Source organism: Pipistrellus kuhlii, unplaced genomic scaffold (genome assembly GCF_014108245.1).
Source record: "Pipistrellus kuhlii isolate mPipKuh1 unplaced genomic scaffold, mPipKuh1.p scaffold_m20_p_1, whole genome shotgun sequence".
NCBI lineage: Eukaryota > Metazoa > Chordata > Mammalia > Chiroptera > Vespertilionidae > Pipistrellus > Pipistrellus kuhlii.
In genome coordinates this window covers 69,531,595-69,558,360 of record NW_023425404.1, presented here as the reverse complement: position 1 = coordinate 69,558,360, position 26,766 = coordinate 69,531,595, and the positions used below count along the sequence as shown (strand labels likewise).

The window sequence follows — 26,766 nt, the reverse complement described above, 5'->3', positions numbered from 1 at the left end:
AGTACTGGAGAGGCAACAGAGATGACTTGAGATTTCATGAAAGAGAAAGAATATCAGCTGAGACTTAGGTGAATACAACCAAAGAGTATATTTCAAGGAACAGCATAAACAGAAAATTCTTGACCATTTATGGTCAACACTTTCATATAGGTTAACTCTTTGAACACTTACAGAAGGAGAAGATAAAAATACAAGGTTGTCAATGGAAAATTTCCTTGCAATTTCTTCTTTCCAAAAACCTCTTTTCACAGAGATTTCCAGGATTCTCTCATTTATATTGGATCTCTGCATTTCTCCCAAGTTTTTCCTGACTACCCTGTTCAAAATAGTTGGATATATGTTGCCTTTTCGTCCCAAATTCAGCATCCTGAGTTTTAACTGGGCACATAGCCAAATTTTCCTTCCAACTATGTGACTAAGGCTATCTAATGTGAAAATGTGTCAAACTCCCTTCCACTCTTTCTCGCTTAAGTGCAAGCTTCATCCATGGAGATGTAAATACTATACTAAGTGATTACATAACAATGAGAGGATGGAATCCAATTCTCTGGATGACCAGATATATCACTACTATAACTCTAAAATGAGTCATTTCTGTAGAAACCAGATAGCATTTTGTTTTGTGAATAGATATCTGACACAACTACTCAACTCCACCATTATAGTGTAAAAATAGTCATGGACAGATAACAAATGGGTATGGCTGCTATAAAACTTAATTTACAAAAAAGAGGCAGCAGGCCAGACTTGACTTACAGCCATAGTTTGCCAATCCTAACCCCGAAAATCTAAACAGATTTGAGAGAGAAATAAATGTCATTTTTATTTTATTTTTTGAGACACTGTCTTTTGGGTGTCTATATTACAGCAGCTTAGCCTCAGCTCTAACCTATTATGGCCCAAGCATTATCTATCTTCTTTCTCATATTCATTTTATTTTTTTGTTATTTTTTAAAAATATATTTTATTGATTTTTTACAGAGAGGAAGGGAGAGAGTTAGAAACATCGATGAGAGAGAGTCATCGATCAGCTGCCTCTTGCACACCCCCTACTGGGGATATGCTCGCAACTAAGGTACATGCCCTTGACCGGAACCTGGGACCCTTCAGTCCCCAAGCCAACGCTCTATCCATTGAGCCAAACAGGTTTTGGCTCATATTCATTTTATTTTTATAATATATTTTACTACATAATGGTACAGTTGACCCTTGAACAGGGGTTTGAACTGTGTGGGTCCTCTTACATGCAGATTTTTTCCCCCCTTAATACATGGGTTTTGCATCAGCAAATGAGGAGGGCTAATTGTATGCATTGTTTTATATCAATTTATATAAGAGATTCAAACATCTACAGTTTTAGGTATCTGCAAGGGGTAGGGATCCTAGAACCAGTCCCCCACAGATACTGAGGGACAACTGTGGTTAAGTTTGGGAGAACAAAATATATGTAGATTTTTTACTGAGTGTGGGGTTAGGTGCCCCTAGACCTTCACATTTTACAAGATCAATTATACTGCCCAACGCAGGAGCTGCCATGATGCACACTGGCCATTTAAAAATAAACAGCACCAGAGACCTGCTGCCAACAAACCAACATTCGGCTTCCCCCAAGTGGGACACCGGCCGCGCCACAACACTGGAGCGACAGCCCACCGAACAGCAGCCAACAGCCCATGGCACAAAGTGCAGCACACAGCCCAGCCTGAAAACAGTGCTATGGACACCAAGTAAGGACATCACATAGCAACCCAGCTTCCTCTCTCTAGCTACTAGCCTCCTTGGAGTTTCTTCAGCCCAGGAACCTCACTTGCTTTACAGCCACGTACAAACATTTTACAGTTTAACCAAATGTTTGTGAAGTGTTTCCCCATGCCTCATCTCATTTGATCCTCACAGAAGTCCTGCAGTAGGTAGATAGGAGACTTGGTAGAATCCTACTTTCATTTTGTAAGCAACATGGGAATAGCAATATTAAAATATTTCTTCTAATTAATTTCCTTTTAATGTGCATGAATACATGCACTGGGACACTAGTATATTGTATATTTATTTATTTCTTGTCTTCACGCTGAAACAGCGGTTGCCACCATTTGGACCTCACGGACAACCATTGGTCCACGGACCACTAATTAGTGACCACTGCTCTAAAAGGTAATTTCAAGGTGATAGGGATTTTGGCTCATTACTCTGTCTTCAGTGATAAAACAGTACTCAGTACATAGTATTTACTAAATAACAAACATTGCTTAGGAATACAAACTAGGAATAGGTAAAGCCATGAGGAGAGTTGGAAGTCTTAAATAACCTAATGAACAACATGACCTTTGTTCAATAGGCAATGAGAAGCCATTGAGCATTCCTAAGAAAGAAAGCAATGTGGTCAAAATTATACTTCTGAATCACCTTAAGAATATTAGAATAAAGTCCTAATTTCTCACAAGTAGACATAATTTAGTTTGTTATAGTAGGCACACCGAAAATAAGGAAAGGCAGATGACTTGACACAGACTGATAAATGGAATAAAAGAATGAAAACAACCCCTTTTCCATGTCTTAGATACAAGGTATCTCTTGAAAAGTAAAGGAAAATCGAGCTGAAAAATGCTGGAGAAAAATATTAGTTCTGTTGGCCTCAATGTGCAAACAAGGATCAGATCTTCACACAAAATCTAGGGGCTCAAAAATACAGATCTGGGAATCATTCAGAAAGGTTATAGGTGAGAAGTTTTCCAAATATTATAAAACTAGAGACCCAGGGCATGAAATTCAAGCACAAGGGGGTTAGGGGGTAGTCCCTCAGCCCAGCCTGCAACCTCTCCAATCTGGGAACCCTCGAGGGATGACTGACTGCCCGTTTAGGTCCGATCCCATCGGACAGTCAGACATCTCTCTCACAATCCAGGACTGCTGGCTCCCAATTGCTCACCTGCCTGCTTGATTGCCCCTAACCACTTCTGCCTGTCAGCCTGATCGCCCCCTAACCACTCCCCTGCCAGCCTGATCAATAACTGCTCTCCTGCTGGCCCAATTACCCCCTACTGCCCACTCCTGCAGGCCTGGTTGCCCCCAACTACCCTCTCCTGCTGGCCATCTTGTGTGTTAGCATGACAATCAATTTGCATATTACTTCTTTATTACCGTATTTTTCGGACCATAAGACAAACTTTTTTCCCCCCAGAAGTGGGGGGAAAAAGTCCCTGCGTCTTATGGTCCAAATATAGCCTACACATATACTTTTAAAAAAAAAGTTTTTTTACTTGCCCTGCTCTGTGTGGTCTCTGTGCGCTTGCCCGGCTCTGTGTGCTTGTGCAGCCACTGTCCATTCCTCCGTGCCCAGAGTGTCTGCCCCGCTCTGTAAACCCCGAGTGGTAGAGGAGTTCCCATGTATGGTAGTCAGCCTCCATGCCCTCGCTGCAGCCATATCTCCATGTCAGCCCAGGTGCGGTGTACCGTAACTGCGTAATCCAAACCGTAATCATCGCCTGTACCCCTTGCTGGCCCGTACTCCGTGCCCGGAAGAATGCCGCGTCTATTCCCCCAATCATTCCTCTCTGCCCTGTTGCCGTGCTTGACTACTGGGTAGGCGTCCTGTAGATCTCCGCCCAGCAGTAAACTCCGCCCTCCGCTGGATGCCCAGATTGATAACACCGCTACGTCAGAATTTCTCTTCATACTATTATACCGGTAACTGTCAAAATGTTTGTACTGCAACAAACTTCATACCGGTATATTGTATGCAGAGACTTTCTGTGATACCAAACCAATAACATTTACCATAATGTAAAACACTCTCCAGCCTCTTCTCTCACCACTACAATGTGTAGATACCCATAAACTATGCAAAGAAAGCATAGAAAGTCTCTGCATGATTTATGGGTTTACACATTGTAGTGGTAACACTGAACTTTTTGTTTCAGAATCTTTTTTTCTTCATTTCCCTTCTCTAAAAACTGGTGCGTCTTATGGTCCAGTGCGTCTTATGGTCCGAAAAATACGGTATATAGGAGTAGGACTGTTAAAACAACACTGAAACATACCTCTTTCAAGGGTAGGAAGAGGAAGGATTAAAAAAGACAAGTAGTCAAAAATAGAAGAAAGTACAATATTAAAGCAATAGAGAGAGCCTAGCTTGCGTAGCTCAGTGATTGAGCATTGACCTCTGAACCGGAGGTCACAGTTTGGTTCATAGTAGGGGCAACACATGCCCAGTTGCAGACTTAATCCCCAGAGTGAGGCATACAGGAAACAGTCAAACAATGATTATCTCTCATCACTGATGTTTCTATCACTCTTCATTTCTCTCTGAAATAAATAAAAATAGATTTAAAATAATAAAAATAAAACAGTAGAGAGGGATTTGAAGACAGCAATTTTTGATTGCAGAAGTCAAGAGATAAGGAATTAGAATTAAAAACAAAACAAAACACACAAAAAGACATTTGAATGTGAAGATCCAAATCCATGGATATCAGCTTTGAACTCCCTAACTTGGGAGACAGGCAGTGGGAACCAGAAGCCTCTCTCTAAAAAGTTAAGAAATCTGCCCTAGCCGGTTTGGCTCAGTGGATACAGCGTTGGCCTTCAGACCAAAGGGTCCTGGGTTCAATTCCAGTAAAGGGCACTTGCCTGGGTTGCAGGCTTGATCCCCAGTGTGGGGCATGCAAGAGGCAGCTGAAGGATGATGATTCTCTCTCATCATTGATATTTCTCTCTCTTTTCCCTTCCTCTCTGAAGTCAATGAAAAAAAACACTGAGTGGCCAGATTATTACAATCTCTGAACACATAATAATCTGGCCAGTGTGTGTGGGTGTGTATTAGAGGCCTAGTGCACAAAATTCGTGCACTTGAGTTGGGGGGTTCCTCAGCCCAGCCTGTGCCCTCTCACAGTCCAGGAGCCCTCTGGGGATGTCCACAGGGAGCAAGCCTAACCCATCAGTCGGACATCTTAGTGCTGCAACAGACATCTTAATGCTGCCAAGGAGGCGGGGAGGCTTCCGCCATGGCTGCTGCACACACCAGCCGTAAGCCCAGCTTCTGGTTGAGCAGCGCTCCCCGTGTTGAGCGTATGCCCCCTGGCAGTCAGTGCACATCATAGCCACTGTTGTTCTGCAGTTCAGTCGATTTGCATGTTAGCCTTTTATTATATAGAGTAGGGTCGGGCCAGCCTGGCCAGGGGGGAGGGGACAGGGGTGGTTGGCCAGCCAGCCTGCCTGCTAGTCAAACTCCTGGTCAAGGGAACAATTTGCTTATTTGCCTTTTATTTTATAGGATATACACTGAGTGACCAGATTATTATGCGTTCAGAAATCATAATAATCTGGCCACTCAGTGTATATTTTTTTATAAAAAGTTAAGAAATCCTTAGAAAAGAGGAAGTGAGACAACAAAGTTAGGCTTAACAAAACTACCGTATTTTTCGGACCATAAGACGCACTTTTTCCCCCCAGAAGTGGGGGGAAAAAGTCCCTGCGTCTTATGGTCCAAATATAGCCTACACATATACTTTAAAAAAAAAGTTTTTTTACTTGCCCTGCTCTGTGTGGTCTCTGTGTGCTTGCCCGGCTCTAAAATGGTTCTAAATGCTGCTGTTTACTTTACAGGGTTGATTACATGTGTTTATGACTGTGATGTTGGGTTTTAATGCACATAAAATATTTTAGGACACTATTTGTTTCAGAATCTTTTTTTCTTCATTTCCCTTCTCTAAATACTGGTGCGTCTTATGGTCCGGAGCGTCTTATGGTCCGAAAACTACGGTAAGCCTAACTTCATTACCTAACTTACACAGTTTATAGTTTATACTTATTTCAATCTAAAATCTAACCTGTATGCTCTAAACCATTAACTATACTGCTAATTAAATGAAACAATGACTAGATAGAGGAGGTTAAGGAAAGGAAAGTTGAATGGCTTTCATCATCTTCAAATCAGTAACATGTAAGCCAGGCTTGTCAAACACTCAGCCCACAGGCCAACAATGAATATTTTTGCAGACCAGTCAATAGAACGGTATGTAAGGAACATTTAAATAAAAATTTCATAATTTTTTACAATATCCTGTTATACATAATAACCAATAATAAATTACATTTGCTAATGACTGATTACTATAATCGTGTTGCATTCATTTCCCTTACTTGCCTTACACGCAGGCACACCATTTCTTTCCAATACTAGCAGCAAATATTTTAGCAGCTGATTGCTCCTATTTTAGTTGTTCTATGAAAGCAAAACTTGGACTGACTTGTTTCGCTTTCGGAGAACAACTAAAATAGGTTTATTTGCATTACGTTTATTAATCTACGTGCAGTTAATCAGTGTCAGGTAAGTTAATGTTCAAGAAAAAAAGAGCCGAAACCGGTTTGACTCAGTGGATAGAGCATTGGCCTGCAGACAGAAAGGTCCCAGATTCGATTCCAGTCAAGGACATGTACCTTGGTTGTGGGCACATCCCAATGGGGGTGTGCAAGAGGCAGCTGATCGATGATTCTCTCTCATCAATGTTTCTAACTCTCTATCCCTCTCTCTTACTCTCTGTAAAAAATCAATAAAATATATTATTAAAAAAAGATAATTTTATTAAAATGTTCTATTATTTTAAGTTAATGATTACTTTTATTTCAGCCCTTTATATCTAGCATGTGTCTATCAAAATAAACCTATGTTTCTATGAAAATTGAAGCTTTTGTTTTTTTTGCGGCCCACATAATCTTAAACATTGTTTATTTTGCCTGTGTTAGCCTGAGTTTGATGTGCTTGATGTAATCAATGATCCTTATGCAGCCAGCATATGATAACTAAACTGAGTTTGTACATGTAACATGTGCAGTATATGGCTCAAAAAATGTTAACTCTTTTTAGGTGGGAACATTGAGTCTCTCCACTTATTTACACATGGAAAAAATTCAACCTAGCACTCATAATTCCCTATGGAAAGAATTACGAGTTTTCTGACTGGTAAACTATGTCCTTGCTCTCTTCAGGTCCACTGCCTTGCAGGAAAACATACTTTTATCTGCTCTCTAACATGAAACAAGGAATCCACCTTCTATTGTCTCTGGTAGGACAGATAAATCTATCTAGTTCTCAGAAATTTAGTAAGCCATTTTGAGCAGACTGAAATCATATTTCCAAATGGTTTCATCAATATTAAACTAACTTGGTACTTTGATCTCAAGCTGTCTGACCGTTACATCTTTTTTTTTTTTTTTTTTTTTTTTTTAATTAAAGAACAAACACTTATTTCCCGGGGTTTTGAAGGTTGAGAAGTCCAAGATAAAAGGTGCTGGCAGACTTGGTGTATGGTGAGAGCCACTTCCTGGTTCATAAATGGCTGTATTTCAGTTATATCTCTATGTAGGGACATAAGAGGTAAGGAGCTCGCTGCAGCCTGTTTAATAAACACATTCTATATCTATCTTTTAACAGGTTGTTTCCTCGGCAGGTAAACAGAAATATTGTCACCCCTTAGCTACTCCACAGAGTATTATTATTCTATTGTAGATCCAGTATTTATATTCAAATCTATTTAGACTGTAGTCTATATTTTAATAAACATGCACATTTCTTACCCTGATTAAAATCTGTGCCACATCAAAGTCTGAAACATCGTCTAAAGTTGGAAAGGTATCTTCTGGTCCAAAAACAAGGCAGTTAAACAAAGTTTTAGAAAAAAAACCAGGTGAAGGACCACCATGAACCAAAGATATGGCAACCATTTTGCCAGCTTCATAATAAAGATTCTCTTTCAGAGCTGTAAATAGATGGAAATAAATTAAATATACTTCTATTATTATTATGCATCGTATACAACAATACATCTATAATCAATTAAAAACAATCTAAGCATTAGATAAATGGAGAAATAGCAATTCATAGAAGCTATAACATGTATAAACTACAGATTTCACCTAAAACACACACAAAATTTTTTCTGAATATAAAGTAATACTTAATATAGAAAAAATATACAGAAACTTTATTTTAAATATAGATTTACTGATGTTTTTACAGAGAGGAAGGGAGAAAGAAGGATAGAAACATCGATGAGAGAGAAACATTGATCAGCTGCCTCCTACACATCTCCTGCTGGGGATGTACCCACAACCAAGATACATGCCCTTGACTGGAATCAAACCTGAGACCCTTCAGTCCGCAGGCCGATGCTCTATCCACTGAGCCAAACCAGTTAGGGTCAGAAACTCTTCAAAAAAGCACATTTATAATCCCACTACCATAACCATTATATACACTTTGGTATATTTGTGTCTTGTGTGTGTATAAATATATACATAAACAGTAAGACTTCTGCTTTTTCCCAATTTACTATAAATTTTTTATATTATTAAAAAATTATTGAAATCTACAGTTAAGGGATGCATTAAGACTAACTTACAGATGTGCATCAATATAAACCATCCTTTTATTACTAGTACCTTCACTAAGTTACATTATACAATCAGTACCTATTTATATAATCTTGTCTGTATATATTTGATTTTATTAGGATAGATTAAGATTTAATAATGTTCAAGGGATATGAACATTATTTTGTTGTTAATGTTTTTCCATTGATTTTCAGATAGAGTGGAAGGGAGTTAGGAAGAGACAGAGAGAGAGAAAAAAACATTGATGTGAGAGAGACAAAAGGGATATGAACATTATTAAGGTTGTTGATATATAGTGCTAAATTATGTTTCAAAATGGCACAAATTTAATCCCAACAATTCATGCTATTTTACCATATTACAGTTTCCAATATTTTTAAATTGCCAGTGAAAATGATTTTAACTACTCTGATTAAGTCAAAAGAATATGTAAGTTTTATTTATTTTTCTAAAATCTGTTCAAAGCAAGGGCAATGGAAGCTAAAGAGAAAATAAACAAATGGGACTACATCAAAATAAAAAGCTTTTTTACAGCAAAAGAAACCATCAACAAAACAACAGAAAGCCCACTGTGTGGGAGAACATATTTGCAAATGTTATCACTGATAAAGGTTTAATCTCCAACATCTACAGACAGCTTATGCAACTTCATAAAAGGAAGATAAATGATCCAATTAAAAAATGGGCAATGGACCTAAATATAATCTTTTCAAAAGGCAGGCCAAGAGGCACATGAAAACATGCTCAAAGTCACTAATTATTCGAGAGATGCATATCAAAACGACAATGCGGTACCATCTCACACCTGTCAGAATGGCTATCATCAACAAATCAACAAATGACAAGTGCTGATGAGGATGCGGAGAAAAAGGAATCCTCATTCACTGCTGGTGGGAATGCAGACTGGTGCAAGAACAGTATGGAGTTTCCTCAAAAAAACTGAAAATGGAACTTCCATTTGACCCAGTAATCCCACTCTTAGGAATATATCCTAAGAAAGTAGAAACACCAATCAGAAAGGATATATATGTACCCCTATGTTCATAGCAGCACAATCTACAATAGCTAGAATTTGGAAACAGCCTAGGTGCCTGTCAGCAGATGATTGAATAAAAAATTTTGGTACATCTACACAATGGAATACTATGCTGCCATAAAAAAGAAGGAATTCTTATCATTTGCAGCACGCTGGATGGAACTGGAGAACATTATGCTGAGTGAAATAAGCCAATCAATGAAAGAAAAACACAACATGATCTCACTCATTTATGGATAATAAGGAACATTATAAACTGATGAACAAAAAGATAGATTCAGAGAGAGTAAAGAAACAGACTGTCAAATTATAGCGGGAAGATAAGAGATCAACTGAAGGACTTGTATGCATGCATATAAGCATAACCAATGGATGAAAAACTGTGGGGAGGGAGGGCATGTATGAGATTTGGGGGTGGGGATTGGTAAGGTATGTACACATATAATACCTTAATTTAAAAAATGAGGGAAAAATGTATAAAGTAAATAAATTCAACTTATAATGGGTCTTTTAAGAACCATTAGCAAAAAAAATAAAATAATAAATAAATAAAAACTGTTCAAAACAATTATTAGTAATAAACCAACAATATTTGAAATAATAAAATCTCAACAACCTTATAAGGTATGTATTAGTAGTCACATTTTACAGATTAAGAAATTGAGATCCAGAGACACTATGTAATTAATTTAAGGATATAAAACTACTTAAGTGATATGTACAAAATGAATTCAGATTTGTGACTTATATTCATGTACTCTCCACTGTACCCAAAATGCCTTGAGTTAACATTACTCAACACATATATTTATTTGAGTTTAGAATTAAACTGTGTGTACTATATATAGTACAAATAATCTTTGGTAGTTTCTCAATTATTTCAATGATGCTTCAGGTAATAGTGAGGAAGTTCTACAGAATATATAGGAAGAAATTCAAATGGAATGAAATGTCTTCTCACTTTTGAATTTCCTATATTAGCAAAAATGGTATAAAAGTTCCTAACAGAATGCTAGAATTAACCAGTATTTTGAGATGCCTGTTTTAATGTTAACTCCTCACTAGAAATAAACACATAAAAGTATCATATACATAATTGTGTAAGAAAAACTCTTAAAGGCAAAAGTACATTTAAAAATCTGTTACATGTGGACCAGAAAAAAATATATATATATTATATATATAAAGAGCCATGGTCTGTAATGTTACAGAATGACCAAATGACAACCAAACATAGAAAGGCAGTCCTTCAGAGACCCAGCACTGATGCTGCCGCTGCAGGTACAGCGATTCAGCAATGATTGCCACGCTGCAGGTGCAGCGAGACCCAGCACTGACTCCTGCTGCTGCAGGTGCAGCAGACCCAGCACTGACTGCCAAGGGGGCTGCAGATCAGGCCCTTAGAGAGGCCTGGAGAGATCTGTGGCAGCTGTTGATCATCCCTTGCCTCTCTTTCTCTCTGGGTATTGCCAGCATAGACCCGGAGATAATTACTGGCATAGAAACCAAATAACTAGAACCAAAACTTTCCTGTACGAGGCAACTAGTTATGTGAGGAGGCAAATATTCCCTAGGAGGTGGAGCCTTTGACACTGACTGACATAGAAATCAACTAATCAGTACCAAACCTGGCTGAACTGCAAGAAGCCAATGGCTGCCTAGAAGGCGGAGCTTTTGACGCTGACTGGCATAGAAACCAACCAATCAGAACCTAATCTCGGTGAACTGCAAAGGCAGAACAGAACCTAAGGTGGGGATTGAGGAGGAGTTTTAAAGGCAACAGCTGTTTGGTGTAAAGTGTAAGAAAGTGGTTCAATTTTTTAATGACTGGTTTGGCAGTATAGCGCATATGGCCGCCTATCAGTCCAGATATAGAGATTATATATTTTTGCCTACCAAGAGCATCTCCTCATACTGAAAAAGTCTCCCCTCACACCCATTTAAGTAATCTTATCCTATATAAATCTATCTAAACAAATAAAAGGGTAATATGCTAATTAGACCTGGTCGACCAGCCATCTTCCTGACGTCCGACTTCCTTCCGGACAAAGCTATAGTGGCGGGGGCAAAGGCAGAGCCAGTTAGGGGTGATCAGGCTGGCAGGGGAAGATGATCAGGCAGGCATGTGAGCGGTTAAGAGACAGTGGTCCCAGATTGCGAGAGGGATGTCTGACTGCTGGTGGGATCGGGCCTAAACCAGCAGTCAGACATCCCCTAAGGTAGGGGTGTCAAACTCAATCAGAGAAAGGGCCAAAATCTAAAATCCAGCTTAAATCGCAGGCCGAATGGTTTACTGAACAGTCATAAACTGTCATTGTGATGGAAACGCAGCGGAGTGCAGTGATGACAGCACGGTGCGGGCCACATTGCAAGGCCTGGCGGGACGGATTTGGCCCGCGGGCCTTGTGTTTGACACATGTGCCCTAAGGGGTCCCCAATTGGATAGGGTGCAGGCTGGGCTGAGGAACCTCCATGTATGAATTTCCTGTACCAGGCAACTAGTTATGTTATAAAATTCCTAGGTTGTGAAGAAACATACCAACTGCAATTTCCAAATGTATGAACTGAAAGGGCTCTGATAATCATCCATCCCATTTGCCCACTCTATTCAAATAAAATTAGAATGAATATAAAATACATTTTAAGAAGTTGCAGTTAATTATGGAATCATTGCAAGCAGGTTATTGCTATAAAAAAATTAAGAACATTTTTAAAGAAAATGTCTCACAAAAACTGTTGGCCCAGAAAGAAACTCACAACAGACTGACTCATATGCCTTTCAGCATAACCAGTATTGCTTCTCATTTTTGATTTTTATAATTATATTTCCAGTAGGACATGATCTCACTCATCTAGGGGAAATGATGAACAATATAGATTGATGAAGAAGAACAGATCCAGAGATAAGGAGCCATTGGTCAGACTGTTGGGACCTCAAAGGGAGGGTGGGGATAAAAGGGAGAGATCAGCCAAAGGACTTGTGTGCGTACATGAGCCTAACCAGTGGTCAAGGACTATAAGGGGGGTTGGGGGCATAAGTGGGAAGGGGTGGGGGATTGGAATGGGGGGTTGAGGACAAATATGTGATACCTTAATCAATAAATAAAATAAAAAAATAGCCGAGACCGGTTTGGCTCAATGGATAGAGCATCGGCTTGGGGACTGAGGGACCCGGGTTCGATTCCGGTCAAGGGCATGTACCTTGGCTGCGGGCATATCCCCGGTAGGGGGTGTGCAAGAGGCAGCTGATTGATGACTCTCTCTCATCGATGTTTCTAGCTCTCTATCTCTCTCCCTTCCTCTCTGTACAAAATCAATAAAATATATTAAAAAAAAAAAAAAAAAAAGTAAAAGCCTTTAAAAAAATAAATAAATAAATAAATAAATAAATAAAAATAAAAAAATAAAAAATAAAATGTCTCACTACAAAATTTGCTTTTAAAATTACTGCCCCATCCCAATTTTTCTGTGATTGTATCAATATTTTATTAACAATATAAATTATACATTTTAACCACATGTATTGAATATCAATTCTAACCAGCCATCTCTTTCTTTACACATAGTATATGCAGTATGTATAATAATAAATAATTACCTTGAGAATTTAGGGACAAGTTCTTTGACAAGGACCCTTCAAACAATGGTGAGTTCTCAAGATGTTGCATTAAAAGACTTAGGAATTCTTGCTTTGATCCAGGATGCTCTGTTCCAAAATTATCACTTTCATTAACATATGCAACTTCAATTGTGTACGAAGGATTAAACTTTTGATTTCTGAATCCGTTTAAGGCACTATTCCAGATATCGGCTTTGTTGATATATAATCTTTTTGTTTTTTTAATAATTTGAAATCCTAACTCTATAATTATTGTTGAAATGTCTCTCCTAAATCTGTTGCCTTGCCTATAAAACATGAATTTAAACATTTTAGTGTTTTAAGTGACATGGCAGTATACAGTTAAAAAGTAAAAAAAAAGATTAAAAGTTCTTCCCATCTCTCACCTAAAAGCAGATAATGCTGCCACTGGAACCCAAAACAGTTATTTTATAACTTTAGTTCAAAATTATTGACTCTCCCCAATCTCCTACCAAATTAGAATAATTTAATGTGATAGCTAATTTATGAGAATGTTGATAGATGATTATCTCAAATTTGATCAATTCAGTAGATTTAGGAATAAGAGTCAGAATCTCAAACTCTGACCTTTCTGGCCAATGACTACCACACACTTATTTAACTGAACCTTATTTCATATTTACTAGATCCTTTAAAAAATAAATATAGTCTCTGCTTATTATACAAGAGTACTATAGTTTTAAGAAATTATAATGTATTTTTAACCATAAAGTTAATAGAACTAATATTATAAAGAGAATTTGCAACCCTGCCTGTTTTTCCAACTGTATTTGGTATTGATGTACTCAAAATGATCCTGTTTGGGACCATGTCATTATCACCTTTACACATCAATTATAAATTTTTCCCATCCTAAGATATTATAATATCCCAATGTGGGCCAGGTTTTTTGTTTGTTTGTTTGTTTTGTTTTTTCTTTCTTCACACAACCCCCTACCGTATTCATTAACCCAGGTTGAAAAGAACCAAAATCTTTTGGAAAATAATCTTTCAAAAATAAACCATTTTGTTGCAAGTTGATTCCTTGCTCCTGTCTGGAATAGAAATACTATGCTATTCTTCTAGAACATGATGACATATTAGAGCAGGTGCAAGGACTCAAACTTCTCTGGCATAACATCTTTAGAAACCTAAATATTAAAATTATTTAAAACTAACATGAGTATCTTTTTTATACTAAAAATATTTGTAACAAATTTTCAGTTAATACAATGGTATTTTAAAACAGCAATTCTAAAAAAATAAAAATAAACAGCAATTCTTCACTTTATAAATAGTATCACTCCTATCTTCAAATCTAGTTATCAAATATTTTCACAAAAATTCTCTTGTCCTTCTAAATTTTAACTTGATATAATTTTTAGTAAGGAAGTACTTCCTCATACTTAGCTACTAATATTACTTTTGTCTATTTTTTCCCTATTGGCTACAAGACTCTATGAACTTTTTTTTTTTTATTAAGCCATACATATGCTTAAAAATCATAACTTCAGTTGGACAAATACCTGACATAATATGAAGATGTAATTCTAGTTTTATTTAAATGGTTAAGAGTGATTTTCAAAGTTACTCATTTTGTTGTCTTATGAAAGTTAGGCATTAATAAAATAATACTTGTCAGTATGCCTTAAGCTTCCTAAACAAATGACATTTTATCTGAGATTTATAGTGAATACATTAAGCAAATGATTACAAAATTTAAAAATTAACTATATTAAATATATTTCCTTCTTTTAACAAAGTAACATGATATTCATGTTATTTAATTTCCTGTCTTGCTCTATAACCAAATAACAGTTTAAGCACATTTTCCAAATCTGTTTTTAAAATATTTTAAAAATTATATATAATAAAAATGTGTTTTACATCATGAGTCCATATACAATTAAATACTAAAATTAGCCAAAACCGGTTGGGTCAGTGGATAGAGCCTTGGCCTGTGGACTGAAAGGTCCCAGGTTCGATTCCGGTCAAGGGCATGTACCTTGGTTGCGGGCACATCCCCAGTAGGGGGGGTGTGCAAGAGGCAGCTGATCAATGTTTCTCTCATTGATGTTTCTAACTATCCCTCTCTCTTCCTCTCTGTAAAAAATCAATAAAATATATATTTTTAAAAATACTAAAATTATTTTACATACATTCTTTCTATTTGCAGTGCAATATGATACTTTATATTCTAATCTATCCTGTTTCACTTTCTTCTCTAAATGCTGGGTTGCATGATTTCATGATCAAATGTTGGGTCCTGTTGTTTGAAAAACATTCTTGCAGGCTACTGTAAAGTTCAGCTAGTATTCTAGGTGTATACAGCCACTTCCTATTCGTTTTCTCAGAATAGAGTTTTATATTTTTTTCCAGTTCAAAATACACACCTCATCAGATCTTTTTGCTGGGCTCCAGGTGACTGTCTGGATGACTTAGGTGATGATTCTTCCAACAAGCAATCATTTATTTCAACATTGTTAGTGTTGGGTAATGTATGTTTTTTGGCTTTTTGGAAATCTCCTGCAGATTTAAAATCCAATGTGAGCATAACAGAATATAGGTAGAAACTTTTAAATAATATGTATTTGAATAAGAACATCTTTATTCAAAATTACAAAATGTTACCTGAGTTGTAGGTAATACCTCTACAGTCCAAACACTCCCAATTTTGTTCCCACGATTGTAGTGAGGAACAGGCTAAATGTGTCCCACTAGAACCACAAGACTGACAACGCTTTATTTCCCATTTGCTGAGGAGATAAAGGAAAGCAAGTATTGACATTTTGATATTAACTTAGGCAAATTCCCACATTGCCACAGGCCTCACTGTTCACTTCACACACAAAACCAACCCAAAGGAGGAAAAATAGATTATCTGCATTGCTACTGCATTACTTTTTCTTAAAGCACATTTTTCTATTTCATTATTTGTTTATAATCTTCTCCTTTAAATATTCTCTAAGTATCAACATGTATATGAACATGTACATACAACAAAGAATATAAACATCAGAAATAGGATTAAAGAAGGAAAAGAATCTTTATTTTATATTTGGCAATTACTATGCCAGTGTATCTGATATGGAAGAGACATTCAGTAAATATCTTACCTTACTTAAAATATTATCTTTCTCATCCAAGATGAGGAATTATTTCCTACAAAAAGCTTGCTGAGACAATTCAGGTATTGTGCAGCTCCTCGGGACCCAGACTTGTTCCAGGCCCATATTTGCTCTCTCTCTTATCTGTTTCCTCCCACTTTCCATCCACTGTATTGCATGTATGCAAGTACATATTTACATTTTCTGTACGAGTATAGGTAGGGATTGTCATGTGTGGCCCCTTCTTTGGTTTTGAGTAGACTCTGTCTCTATAAAGATGGGTATTCTTCCTGAGGGTGTAGATGTGTAGGTGATGAGAGAGGTAACTATATATCCTCCCATCTGGTAGGTGTTGGCAAACTCCCTTTGTGTGAACGTGGGTCTGTAAGTATGTGTCCCAGCTCCTCTTCCCCAGATAGTTCTGCCAACTAATAATGAAGAGAAAGAAAGATGATAGCTAACATAAATGTTTATTATACACCAGGCCCAGTTCTCATTCTTTATATATATTTTAGTTGATTTTAGGGAGGAAAGGAGAGGGAGAGACAGGTAGAAATATCAATGAGGAGAGAGCCCCTTACTGGGAAGCAAGCCCGCAACCAAGCATATGCCCTAACAAGGAATCTAACCATGACCTCCTGGTTTAGAGGTGGATGTTCAACACTGAGGCACACCGGCTGGGCCCAGTTTTCATTCTTTACATGAAAAGCTTAATCCTCACAATTTTAGAAGGTAGAGAAAAACCACTGTTGTATCCATTTTTAAAGAAGAGGAAACCGAAGCATAGTGCGGTAAATAACTTGCCCAATCAAATTTACTTTGGTAGTAAGTCTCTAATGGAGGCTTCCAACCCACTTTACCTGCTGTCAGACCCATGCTGCTAACCATTATACTATGTTGTCTTTCAGTAAAACTGCCTTCCTATCACTAGGATGAGAGGAAGTGAGATTAAAAAGAAAAGATTTATATAGTAGGTAACCGTATCCCATGAGAAAACACAAGGGATAGCAATCTCAAGTAGTTGCCAGGAAAAAAGGAAGTCTAGCAGCTACTGATGGGCCAGTGGTTTTAAACAGCCTAAACTGAATTTAGAAAAAGCCATTATTAATGAATGCATTGCTTCTTAGAACTCTAAAGTGCTTTATTGTTTGCAATTATCTAATATGTGCTTCAACACAACCCTTGAGAATGTACTATTACTGAATATACAGTCATCATATTAAGTAATGTAAATGCACCTTACTTGATATCTTCAAAGAGATATCCACCCTTAAAGAATTTTTAGTCTAATGACAATGACAATTTAAATAGTCGATCATACTGTAAAAAGAATAGTGCAGGGAAAACCCAGCTCAGAATGGAAAATCAGGAGGGCAAATAGCTGCTTGGGGGAAACATTCCAAAGCTGCCAAAATCTCAGTAGAGTCTTCCCAAATGAGAAGTAGCTCACTTTCCATGAGGGGCAAGGCTCCCAATATTATGCTCTGCACTTTAGGTTTCACCTTGCCATGTTCAAATAATACTGTATAACAGGGATACAAATTTAATGAAATTTCCTACACAAATTGTGACAAAACTGGTTTTGTTACTTTTTATTCTGCATTTAAAAAAATATCTACTGACATTATAAAGGTGTAATCAATAAATTTCAAATGCTAAACCCTTTTTATAATCTAAAAGAAACACTGCTAGTTTAATCTAGTTAAATTCTTTCTAAACAGGGCCATCCAATAGAAGTACAATGCAAATTACATATGTCACTTAAATTTTTCTAATAACCATATTTAAAAGGTAAAATAAATAGGTGCACTCAGCTGGTGTTGCTCAGTAGTAGGCATCCACCTATGAACTAGGTGGTCACAGTTCGATTCCTGGTCAGGACATATGCCCAGATGTGGGCTTGATTCCCAGTAGGGGGCATGCAGGAGGTAGCTGATCAATGATTCTCTCTCATCATTAATGTTTCTCTCTCTCTCTTTCTCTCTCTCTCTCCCCTCCCTTTACCTTCCTCTTTGAAATCAATAAAACTTTTTTTAAAAAATAATTTAAAAATAAAATAAGTGCAATGAATCTGAATGAGTATTTCCAAAATATCATTATGTTAAATAAGTAATCAATATGAAATTATTAAGATGTTTTCACTTATTTTTTCTTAACTGTTATAGGCTAGATTGTGTCTACCCAAAATTCATGCGTTGGGAGTCCTAACACCCAGTACCTCACAATGTGACTGTGCTTGGAGATAGGGCCTTTAAAGAGATAATTAAGATAAACTGAAGTCATATGTGGACCCTAATCCACTATGTCTAGACATAGAAAGAGGGACAATCATGTGAAAATATAGCAAGAAGGGAGTCATGTGCAAGTCAAGAAGTTTCAGAAGTCAAATCTGTGGATACCTTTATCATGGACTTCTAGCCTCTAGAATTGTGAGTAGTAGAAACAAACTTCTATTAAGGCATCTAGTTTGTGGTATTTTGCATGGCAGCCCTAGTTAACTAGGATACATACTATGTCTTCAGTGTGTATTTGGGAATAGCCACACTTCAAGTGTTCAAAAGCCACATGTGCCTAGTGGCTACCGTACAGAACCAGTGCAGCACTAGAAAATAGAGCCTTACAAAAATACACCAAGAAAATAAGTTGCAATTATGCTGAGTGTAATAACTTTTCTATAAACAGATGTAAATATACATTTAATAAAATTAAAACTTCAAACATCTTAAGAGCAAATATATTTCACTAACTATCGATATAACTCTGCTTTCTAAGCTGAAGGTTGCAATAAGAATATGAATAAAGAACAACTGAACTTCCTGGTATACCTATTAGGCACATTATAGTCTCGACCTTCCTTGCAACGACATCTTCGTACATCGCAATGCTCATAGTGCTGTAGAAGCTCTTGATAAGCATTTTCCTCTAATTCCCAAGATGCATCTCTGTAAGTGAAGCAAGACGTAAAATATACTTTGATCTAAAATGTTACATAAAAGGATCGGTAATGAACTTAAAAAGAAAAACTTTTCACATAACAGTACTCAGGAATGAGGCTAAAATTTGTTTTTTAAGATTAATCATTCTCTTCAAGATACAATTCCCTTAGTGTCATTTTAGCCTAAATGTAGTCTCACAGCGAATTTTCAAATGCTAACTGAAAATTTAAGAAGAAATTTTCTAATTCACATATTTAACATTTTACTTCCATTTATTTCAAGTTTAGTACCATTATTTTGGGATTCCTCACTTTTAAGTACTAAAAAAATTCTGATCAGACATTTAAAATCACATCTTGATTCTCTTAATTTATACATATCATTTTGAAGCCTACTATACTTCTATATAAATCAATCAACATTACATACAACTAAGATGTTTATTAAGAGACTACAAATCAACTTATGAGAATTTAAGTCGCAGTCCCTGCTCTCAAGAACCAGCAATCTAGGAGGGAAAAGGAGGTGGCAGGGGCTGCTTTACATTTCCCCATTTGAAGTTGCTGCTTCTCCATTATTACATAATCAGACATAAATGACTATTTATACTGCTATTAAATCCTATTTATAAAATATCTTTTGTCAAAAATATTACTCACTTTTCAGGAATATGAATTCCCATTCTCAACATCTCTTTCTGAAATATGTCGCTATTATTGCATACTGTGCACCTAAAGAAAAACACTCCTGCATTTATTGCTTGAATCTGGAGTTAAAAAAAATAGAAAATCTATTAATTTAACAATATATTAGGTTATAAATTTTATAACTTACAGAATATGTGTTACTTTTCACTCAATATATAATGAAATCTTATTTTGTACACTAATGGTTCTCAAACTTTGATAAACTAAGTTATCCCACTGCTAAAATTTGGAGGTCTTTTTCCCAATGGCAAAAAAACTTAAGCTAATGAATTCACTGTTCTTATCTTTACTATATATTCACCCATATATTCTTCTTAACCTTTGGTGTCTAATATCATTTCTGTTCCCAAATTTTGTGTTGGCCATGTCTGTGAATAAAATAGTAAAAATCTTGAGTTGCTTCATCTAGGAAATATATTTAAATAAGTGCTACATAAAAAGTATCCTTGATTCTATTTTTAACTCACTCTGTTAGTTTTCTTCCTAATAGGGGAGAAATTAAAACCTAGTCTCATTCTTCAGTTACTACAAATACAAAAGCAGCAGGCAAAGAAGGGTATGCAAAAGGGAACAGAAAACTATAACCATACTAAAAAGAGTAGCCAATACCCAGTAAAAAATACCACAAAACTAACAGCACACCTTCATTAACAAATATGTACTATAGTAATCCCTACTATATGGGCACCAAACACTATGCAATGTACCAAAAAACAGAAATATAAAATGATTGTGAGTAGGCATAGAGTTTACAATTCTAATATAGTGTACAAGTTTTTTGTTTTGTTTTTTTTTGTGTGTGTGTGTTTTGCGTGTGTGTGTTTTTTTTAAGTATATACATGGAAGAGAAAGGAAGAAGTACCTCAGTCTATATAAGAGCCTAACAAAAATGTCACATGGATGGTAAGGTCAAAGCTAATTTTGGAAGACATAGGAGTCTGCCAGGAAAATGGGACAAAAGACATTACAAAACTAGAAAATAGCATATATCAAATTAAGTGGTAATAGGAACCACATGTAATTAGAAAACTAATTAATATACTTAGGGATGACATGCTGGCCATAGTAAACTAAATAAGGAGGCTAAACTGGTAAATCAAAACCTATAGTGTGAAAAAATTACAGGAACTAAGGCATGCAGGAGAAAGACCAGTTCAGTAGGTTCCTACAAAAAATCTAGTTAAAACAGAGAGAACAGCAACAAAAAAAGTGTACACAAATTATCTATTAGGTAGATCTGACAGACTTGGATTGGGGAATCATTTTCAGATGGTGAAGAACAAGTGAACAAATAGGAACACAGGTTCAAATTACTACCAAGTAAAACACACACACACACACACACACACACACACACACACACACACACACGTGATAGGAAAGCAACAATTTTCTGAAATCTAAACCTAAAGGGTCGGCAAGCAATTGTAACACATATTAAAATATATATATAGGATGTGATACAAAAAGTAAGTGTGTAGTATGGAGGAAAAAACACCAGAGGCCATATGGAAGATGCCAAGACCAGAACAATGAAGGAGAAATCCAAAATGAACAAGAATAGTGACAATTCTCTACATAGCCAGAGTGAAAAGTTTCCATTAATTTTAATATGTTTTTATTAACATTTTTATTTTTATTTTTTAGAGAGGAAGTGAGAGGGAGAGGAAGACAGAAACATCAATTGGCTTGGCTGCCTCCTGCAGTCCACATCAGGGATCTAGCCTGCAACCCGGGACTGGGAATCAAACCCACCTCTTGGTGCATGAGTCGATGCTAACTTAGGCACAACAGCTGGAGTCCATTAATTTCTTTTATAATATATCAACCTATAGTCTCTTCTTCACAAAATTCCAATGTATATAGCATTTGTAGTGGTAAAAACAATGAAATTTTTGCATACTACTTTTTTTCAAAATTTTGCATTCTATTGCATAGGTTTTTACTTTTGACTCTTATATTAATGAAGTTCAGATATTTAAAAAAAATTACTCAGATATTATTGTAGCTATCTAGATAGGGCAGATTCCATTTATTATTTCATTAAGACTCTAGTACTATGGTGGAAAAGCCACTGTAGCTCCTATAGAGAATATGAACTCCAGTCAAGAAACAATTGCTTATTAATACTTATATAAGAGAAAAGTATCCATGTGGCTATATTTTTGTTGTTGTTTAACCCTTACCCAAGGTTATTTCTCCCATTGATTTCCCCCTCTCCTTTTTTTTTTTTTAATAGACAGTGAAATGAAAGGGAAGGTTGGTGCGTGAGAGAGCAGCATCAATATGAGAGAAACACAGCGATTGGTTGCATCCAGTGCAAACCTCAACTAGGGCCGGTGATCAAACCAGCAAACCAAGTACATGCCCTTGACCTGGAATCAAACCTGACAGCCTCTGGTGCACAGCCAATATTCTACAACCACTGAGCAAGAACCTACAACCAAGATTAATCTACCCAGCCAAGTTATCATTCAGAATTGAAGGTCAGATAAAGAGCTTCACAGATAAGAAAAAGCTAAAGAAGTTCATCACTGCCAAACCAGTATTATATGAAATGCGAAAGGTACTCTTTAAGAAGAGGAAGAAGAAGAAAAAGGTAAAGATAAAAATTATGAACAATAAATACATATCTATCAACAAGTGAATCTGAAAATCATGTTAATAAAAAATCTGATGAACAGAATAATCTTGTGAATATAATAGAATCAGGGGGCATAGAAAGGGAGTGGACTGACAATTCTCAGGGGGAAGAGGGTGTGGGGGTGGGGGAAAAGACTGGACAGAAATCGTACACCTATGGATGAGGACAGTGGGGGGGAGGGGAAGGGTAAAGGACATAAGGTGGGGTGGGAACCGGGTGGAGGGGAGTTATGGGGGGGAAAAGAGGAACAATTGTAATAATCTGAACAATAAAGATTTATTGAAATGAAAAAAATAAAAATAAGAAGTTACAAGTAGTATGAGCTAACGTACACATTAATTCTTTCCAATTTTAAATTTAAATCAGCAAGCAACAAATTTTATATCAGAAAAAGCTTCTAAAACATCTTACCTGTAAACAGTCTCTATGAAACCAAGCATTCTTACAACAAGGACTTCGTAATATGCTATAAGTTGGAATAGGCTCAATAAATTCCAAGCAAATGGTGCATGGTAAGGAGTCTCTATAATTATTAGGTGTAATTATTTGAACAGGTCGATGGTTCCAACAAAATGACCTAAATTATTTAAAATCAACATCTAATAAATTATAAAGCATAATTAGGATAGCATTACAGTTCACATTTATAAGAGAAACTTCATTTCTATCTCTCTCATAATTAACCTACAACAGACTGGATCTTTGAAATTATAAGTCAGTTTCACAATCTATGACCATGTTTAACTGAACTTTCAAAACGTGGTAAGCCTTCCCTCACAGAATCTCAGCAACTAATATTATGTTGAGAATTCTATATAAGATTGTTAGTAACAGAATATACACACCATTATATTAAACACTGCACAAAATTAAAGTAACTTAACATTTAAATATTTAATCATATAACAGATAACATAAAAATAACTTATTCCTAATCCACTAAATTTATTTCCATTTGTATTATATATTTAAATGCAGGGTTTTTTTTTACATAGTAAAAATTCATTAAATTGGTCAAGATCACAAGGACTAAAAGAAATAGAATACTCATGATATCTAATATCAAAATTTATAAAAATTTTGTTTAAAGCTAGATTCAAGAAGCAGTATTTTTAGGAGCATCCCAGGGGAGCAATATCTACTTTTTTGCATTCCAAATTTATATGCCTTCAGTTTACACTAGGAGAAGTAAATATGGCTCCACGAAAGAAAACTGAACTATTACTGGTAGATCTAAAGATACAAAAATCTAAAATTATATAAGGTAAAAATTTTCACTGACTCTGAGTATACATTAACAGTTCCAGATTATACTCTAGAGCTGAAAGTTAAAGGTAAATAAGCCCATTTCATATATGACTATTCTTAAGACTTTGCAGACAGAAATGACTCCATAAAAGAGGCAAATCTCAAGACTGTCCAGATAGGTATGACTGCACATATACAATGAAATGAAAAAAATAAAAATAAAAAGTTACAAGTATGAGCTAACATACACATTAATTCTTTCCAATTTTAAATTTAAATCAGCAAGCAACAAATTTTATATCAAAATTTCAAGTACCCCACCCCCGTCATCCCCCCTTCCTCCTCCCTCTCTCCCTCTCTCCCTTCTCTCTCTCTCTCTCTCTCTCTCTCTCTCTCTCTCTCCCCCATATATATATATATATATATATATATATATATATATATATATATACACACACACACACACACACACACACACATATATGTATGTATATAAAATCACACACACTGTAGAAACTCAATGCAGCTTTGAAAAAAAATTAACAAAGGAATTATATAATTGGAATATCCATATTCATTACTGACTTTTCTTTAACCATCATCTTTCACACATTCAACAGTTAACTCACGCAAAATTGCCAGTGAACTGGAAAATACACTCTTTCTGAAGTCCACACGGGAAATGATAACTTCGTTTACATCGAGGTGCAACACATCCAATTGAAGCACCATTTTTCTTACAAATACAACATTTCTAGAAGAAAAAAAAAAAGAATAGGGCATAACATAGAAAAACTGAGCACCATACTATGATCAAGGTATAAATAAATATTCCTTTTGAGGAGTCTGAAAATTAATAGGGTCATATAGAAAATAGCTGTGGTGATAGTATATTAAAGAAATATCCTGAAAATTTTTCTACCCAGAAACAATGTAGAGACACTAAAGATTCACTCCTACAATAATTTCTGATATAGGAAACATCTGTAACCTAATATGTGAATGAGAAAAAGAAGTTTCACTCAAATTTCCAATGAAAACACATAATTAGGAAATATTCACCAAGGAAAATAGTAATAACAATACTAAAAGCCAACCTGTAAAAAGAAATGGCTAGGATCACTCTATCCTAACAACAACAACAAAAAAGTATTAGATACTTATAATAAGTTAATAGTGACCCCTAAAAAGATATATTCGAGTCTTAATTCCTGATACCTGAATGAACGTGACCTTATTTGGAAATAGGGTCTTTGTAGAAGTAAGTTAAGGAACTAAAGATGAGATTATCCTGGATTTAGAGGGGTCCCTAAATCAAATGACTGATGTCTTTGGAGGGGGAGATTTAAGACAGACACACAGAGGGGAAGACCATATGAGGATGAAATTATTGTATTTCTACTCAGAGCACTTGGAGACCCACAGTCCTTTCCTAGCACATCATCTAGTAGCTATCACAGCGTAGATTCTCATATTATAATGAAATGAGAGAGGAGTTAAAAGTTTAGAATACTTATTTTGGAGAACAGGAGAAAGCACTGAACACAGCACACAATGTCACAGAAGGGCCAAAGAGCTGTGGAGATCACAAACTACTGGTCTTCATACTTGTGTAATTTTTACTTCAACCCATCATTTCAACCCAACAACTGAGTTAGAAGAATGAAAAGTGAATGGCTTGATGACTCAGGACTGAAGTTTGAAGAACAGTGAGTAGAAGTGTGTCCATAATTCTGATGGTAAATGTGGGTGAAATGATGGGTTGGTTGGAATAAGATAAGGAAGTGAAAATCAATATTGTCATATATATTATCCAGGGGCGGTTATGTTCCCTTTCACCTGCAAAAATGCAAATGCTCTAAATTCACCATATTTGACAAAAGCAAGCACTGGAACATAAAATCAAAGTCTTAAAAATTTCTAGTGGAGAAACTGATAAAGAAGACTTCCCTAGTATTAACAATATTTATAGTATTTACTATAATGAGTAAAATAATTTACTTACCAATTTAGAAGCTCTATTCACTTCTTTTCTTATGTCTTCTATTAGGAAACCATAAACTCCTTCTTCTTCTTTACCTCTCTGCCAAATTCCACTTGACATTAACTATAAATATGTTTTCAATTAGAAAATAAACTCTAAAAAACTAGTTTGGAATAAAAATTATATTACCTATAATATTTTAATAATAAAACAGCTAGAATTTCAAGTACCTTTTACCTATAATAGTTATTTTTTATGATCAAAGTAAGAGGCTACTCACATTTTCTTATTTGAAAGACACTGTATATTAATAGTTCAAATAACCAAACTAGTTTCTAAAATATTTCAGGAAATAACAGACAAAGGAAGAAAGAAAGGAAGAAAAACAAAAAATACCTATAATTAAGTTTTATGGGAGAAAAGTGGTAAATACTGAAAGGTGTAAATGTACTAACAGTAAATACTAGGGAGATAATATAGATTATTAGTGATATTTCAGGCTAGATGTAAACCTAAATCATATTAGGCATATTTACAGGGAAACCTATTGAATTACAATTAACATAATGTTCATTAAATTTTTAAAAATCTGATTTTTAACTTTAGTTTAAACAATTTAAAGGAGCATGAATCAAAAAAAAGCATGGGGCTGTGAATAAATAAGTCCTGGCTTCAAACCAGGCTCGAATCCAACTTTCTGGAACCCTCAGCAAGTAATTCAATATGAATGACCTTAACACAAAAATAAAAACACCGGACTAGATTATCAATAAGTCACTTTCAACTGTAACATTCAATTGCCATTGGTAACATTACTTGTTCACAGTGAAATAGAATCTTATACATGTTGGGTTTAGGGTCAGTATCTTTCTGAATTATTATACAAGAGAATATAAAAATTTAATGTGATCAACTTAAAAATATATAAATATTGCAAAAATACTTCAAAGTATTGACAATATCAAAGTGCTTAAATAGGCTTAATCAATATAATATCTGCTAAAAAAAAAACAACCCAAGTGATATACATTACTTAGGAATTAGTTATGAGAGGAAAATAGACTAATAAAATAGCTCTCTTAATTCTATATAAAAAC

The 26,766-nt window shown here is 35.7% G+C and overlaps 1 protein-coding gene across 5 annotated transcripts in view; it reads right to left on the bottom strand.

Moving 5' to 3' along the window:
* Nucleotides 1-26,766, bottom strand: part of G2E3 (G2/M-phase specific E3 ubiquitin protein ligase) — a 69,791-nt gene that overhangs the window by 12,780 nt on the left and 30,245 nt on the right. For 4 of the 5 annotated variants that reach the window (XM_045585173.1, XM_036450831.2, XM_036450850.2 and 1 more), the window contains 9 exons: nucleotides 25,691-25,792; nucleotides 24,315-24,439; nucleotides 22,849-23,014; nucleotides 19,746-19,852; nucleotides 18,976-19,092; nucleotides 15,675-15,799; nucleotides 15,437-15,569; nucleotides 13,023-13,330; nucleotides 7,573-7,754 (listed from right to left, as the gene is read on the bottom strand). In XM_045585173.1, the coding sequence (XP_045441129.1) occupies nucleotides 7,573-7,754; nucleotides 13,023-13,330; nucleotides 15,437-15,569; nucleotides 15,675-15,799; nucleotides 18,976-19,092; nucleotides 19,746-19,852; nucleotides 22,849-23,014; nucleotides 24,315-24,439; nucleotides 25,691-25,792 (1,365 nt within the window). Of the gene's footprint in view, nucleotides 1-7,572; nucleotides 7,755-13,022; nucleotides 13,331-15,436; nucleotides 15,570-15,674; nucleotides 15,800-18,975; nucleotides 19,093-19,745; nucleotides 19,853-22,848; nucleotides 23,015-24,314; nucleotides 24,440-25,690; nucleotides 25,833-26,766 lie in introns of all 5 variants that reach the window. The other variant, XM_045585179.1, reaches the window with a different exon arrangement.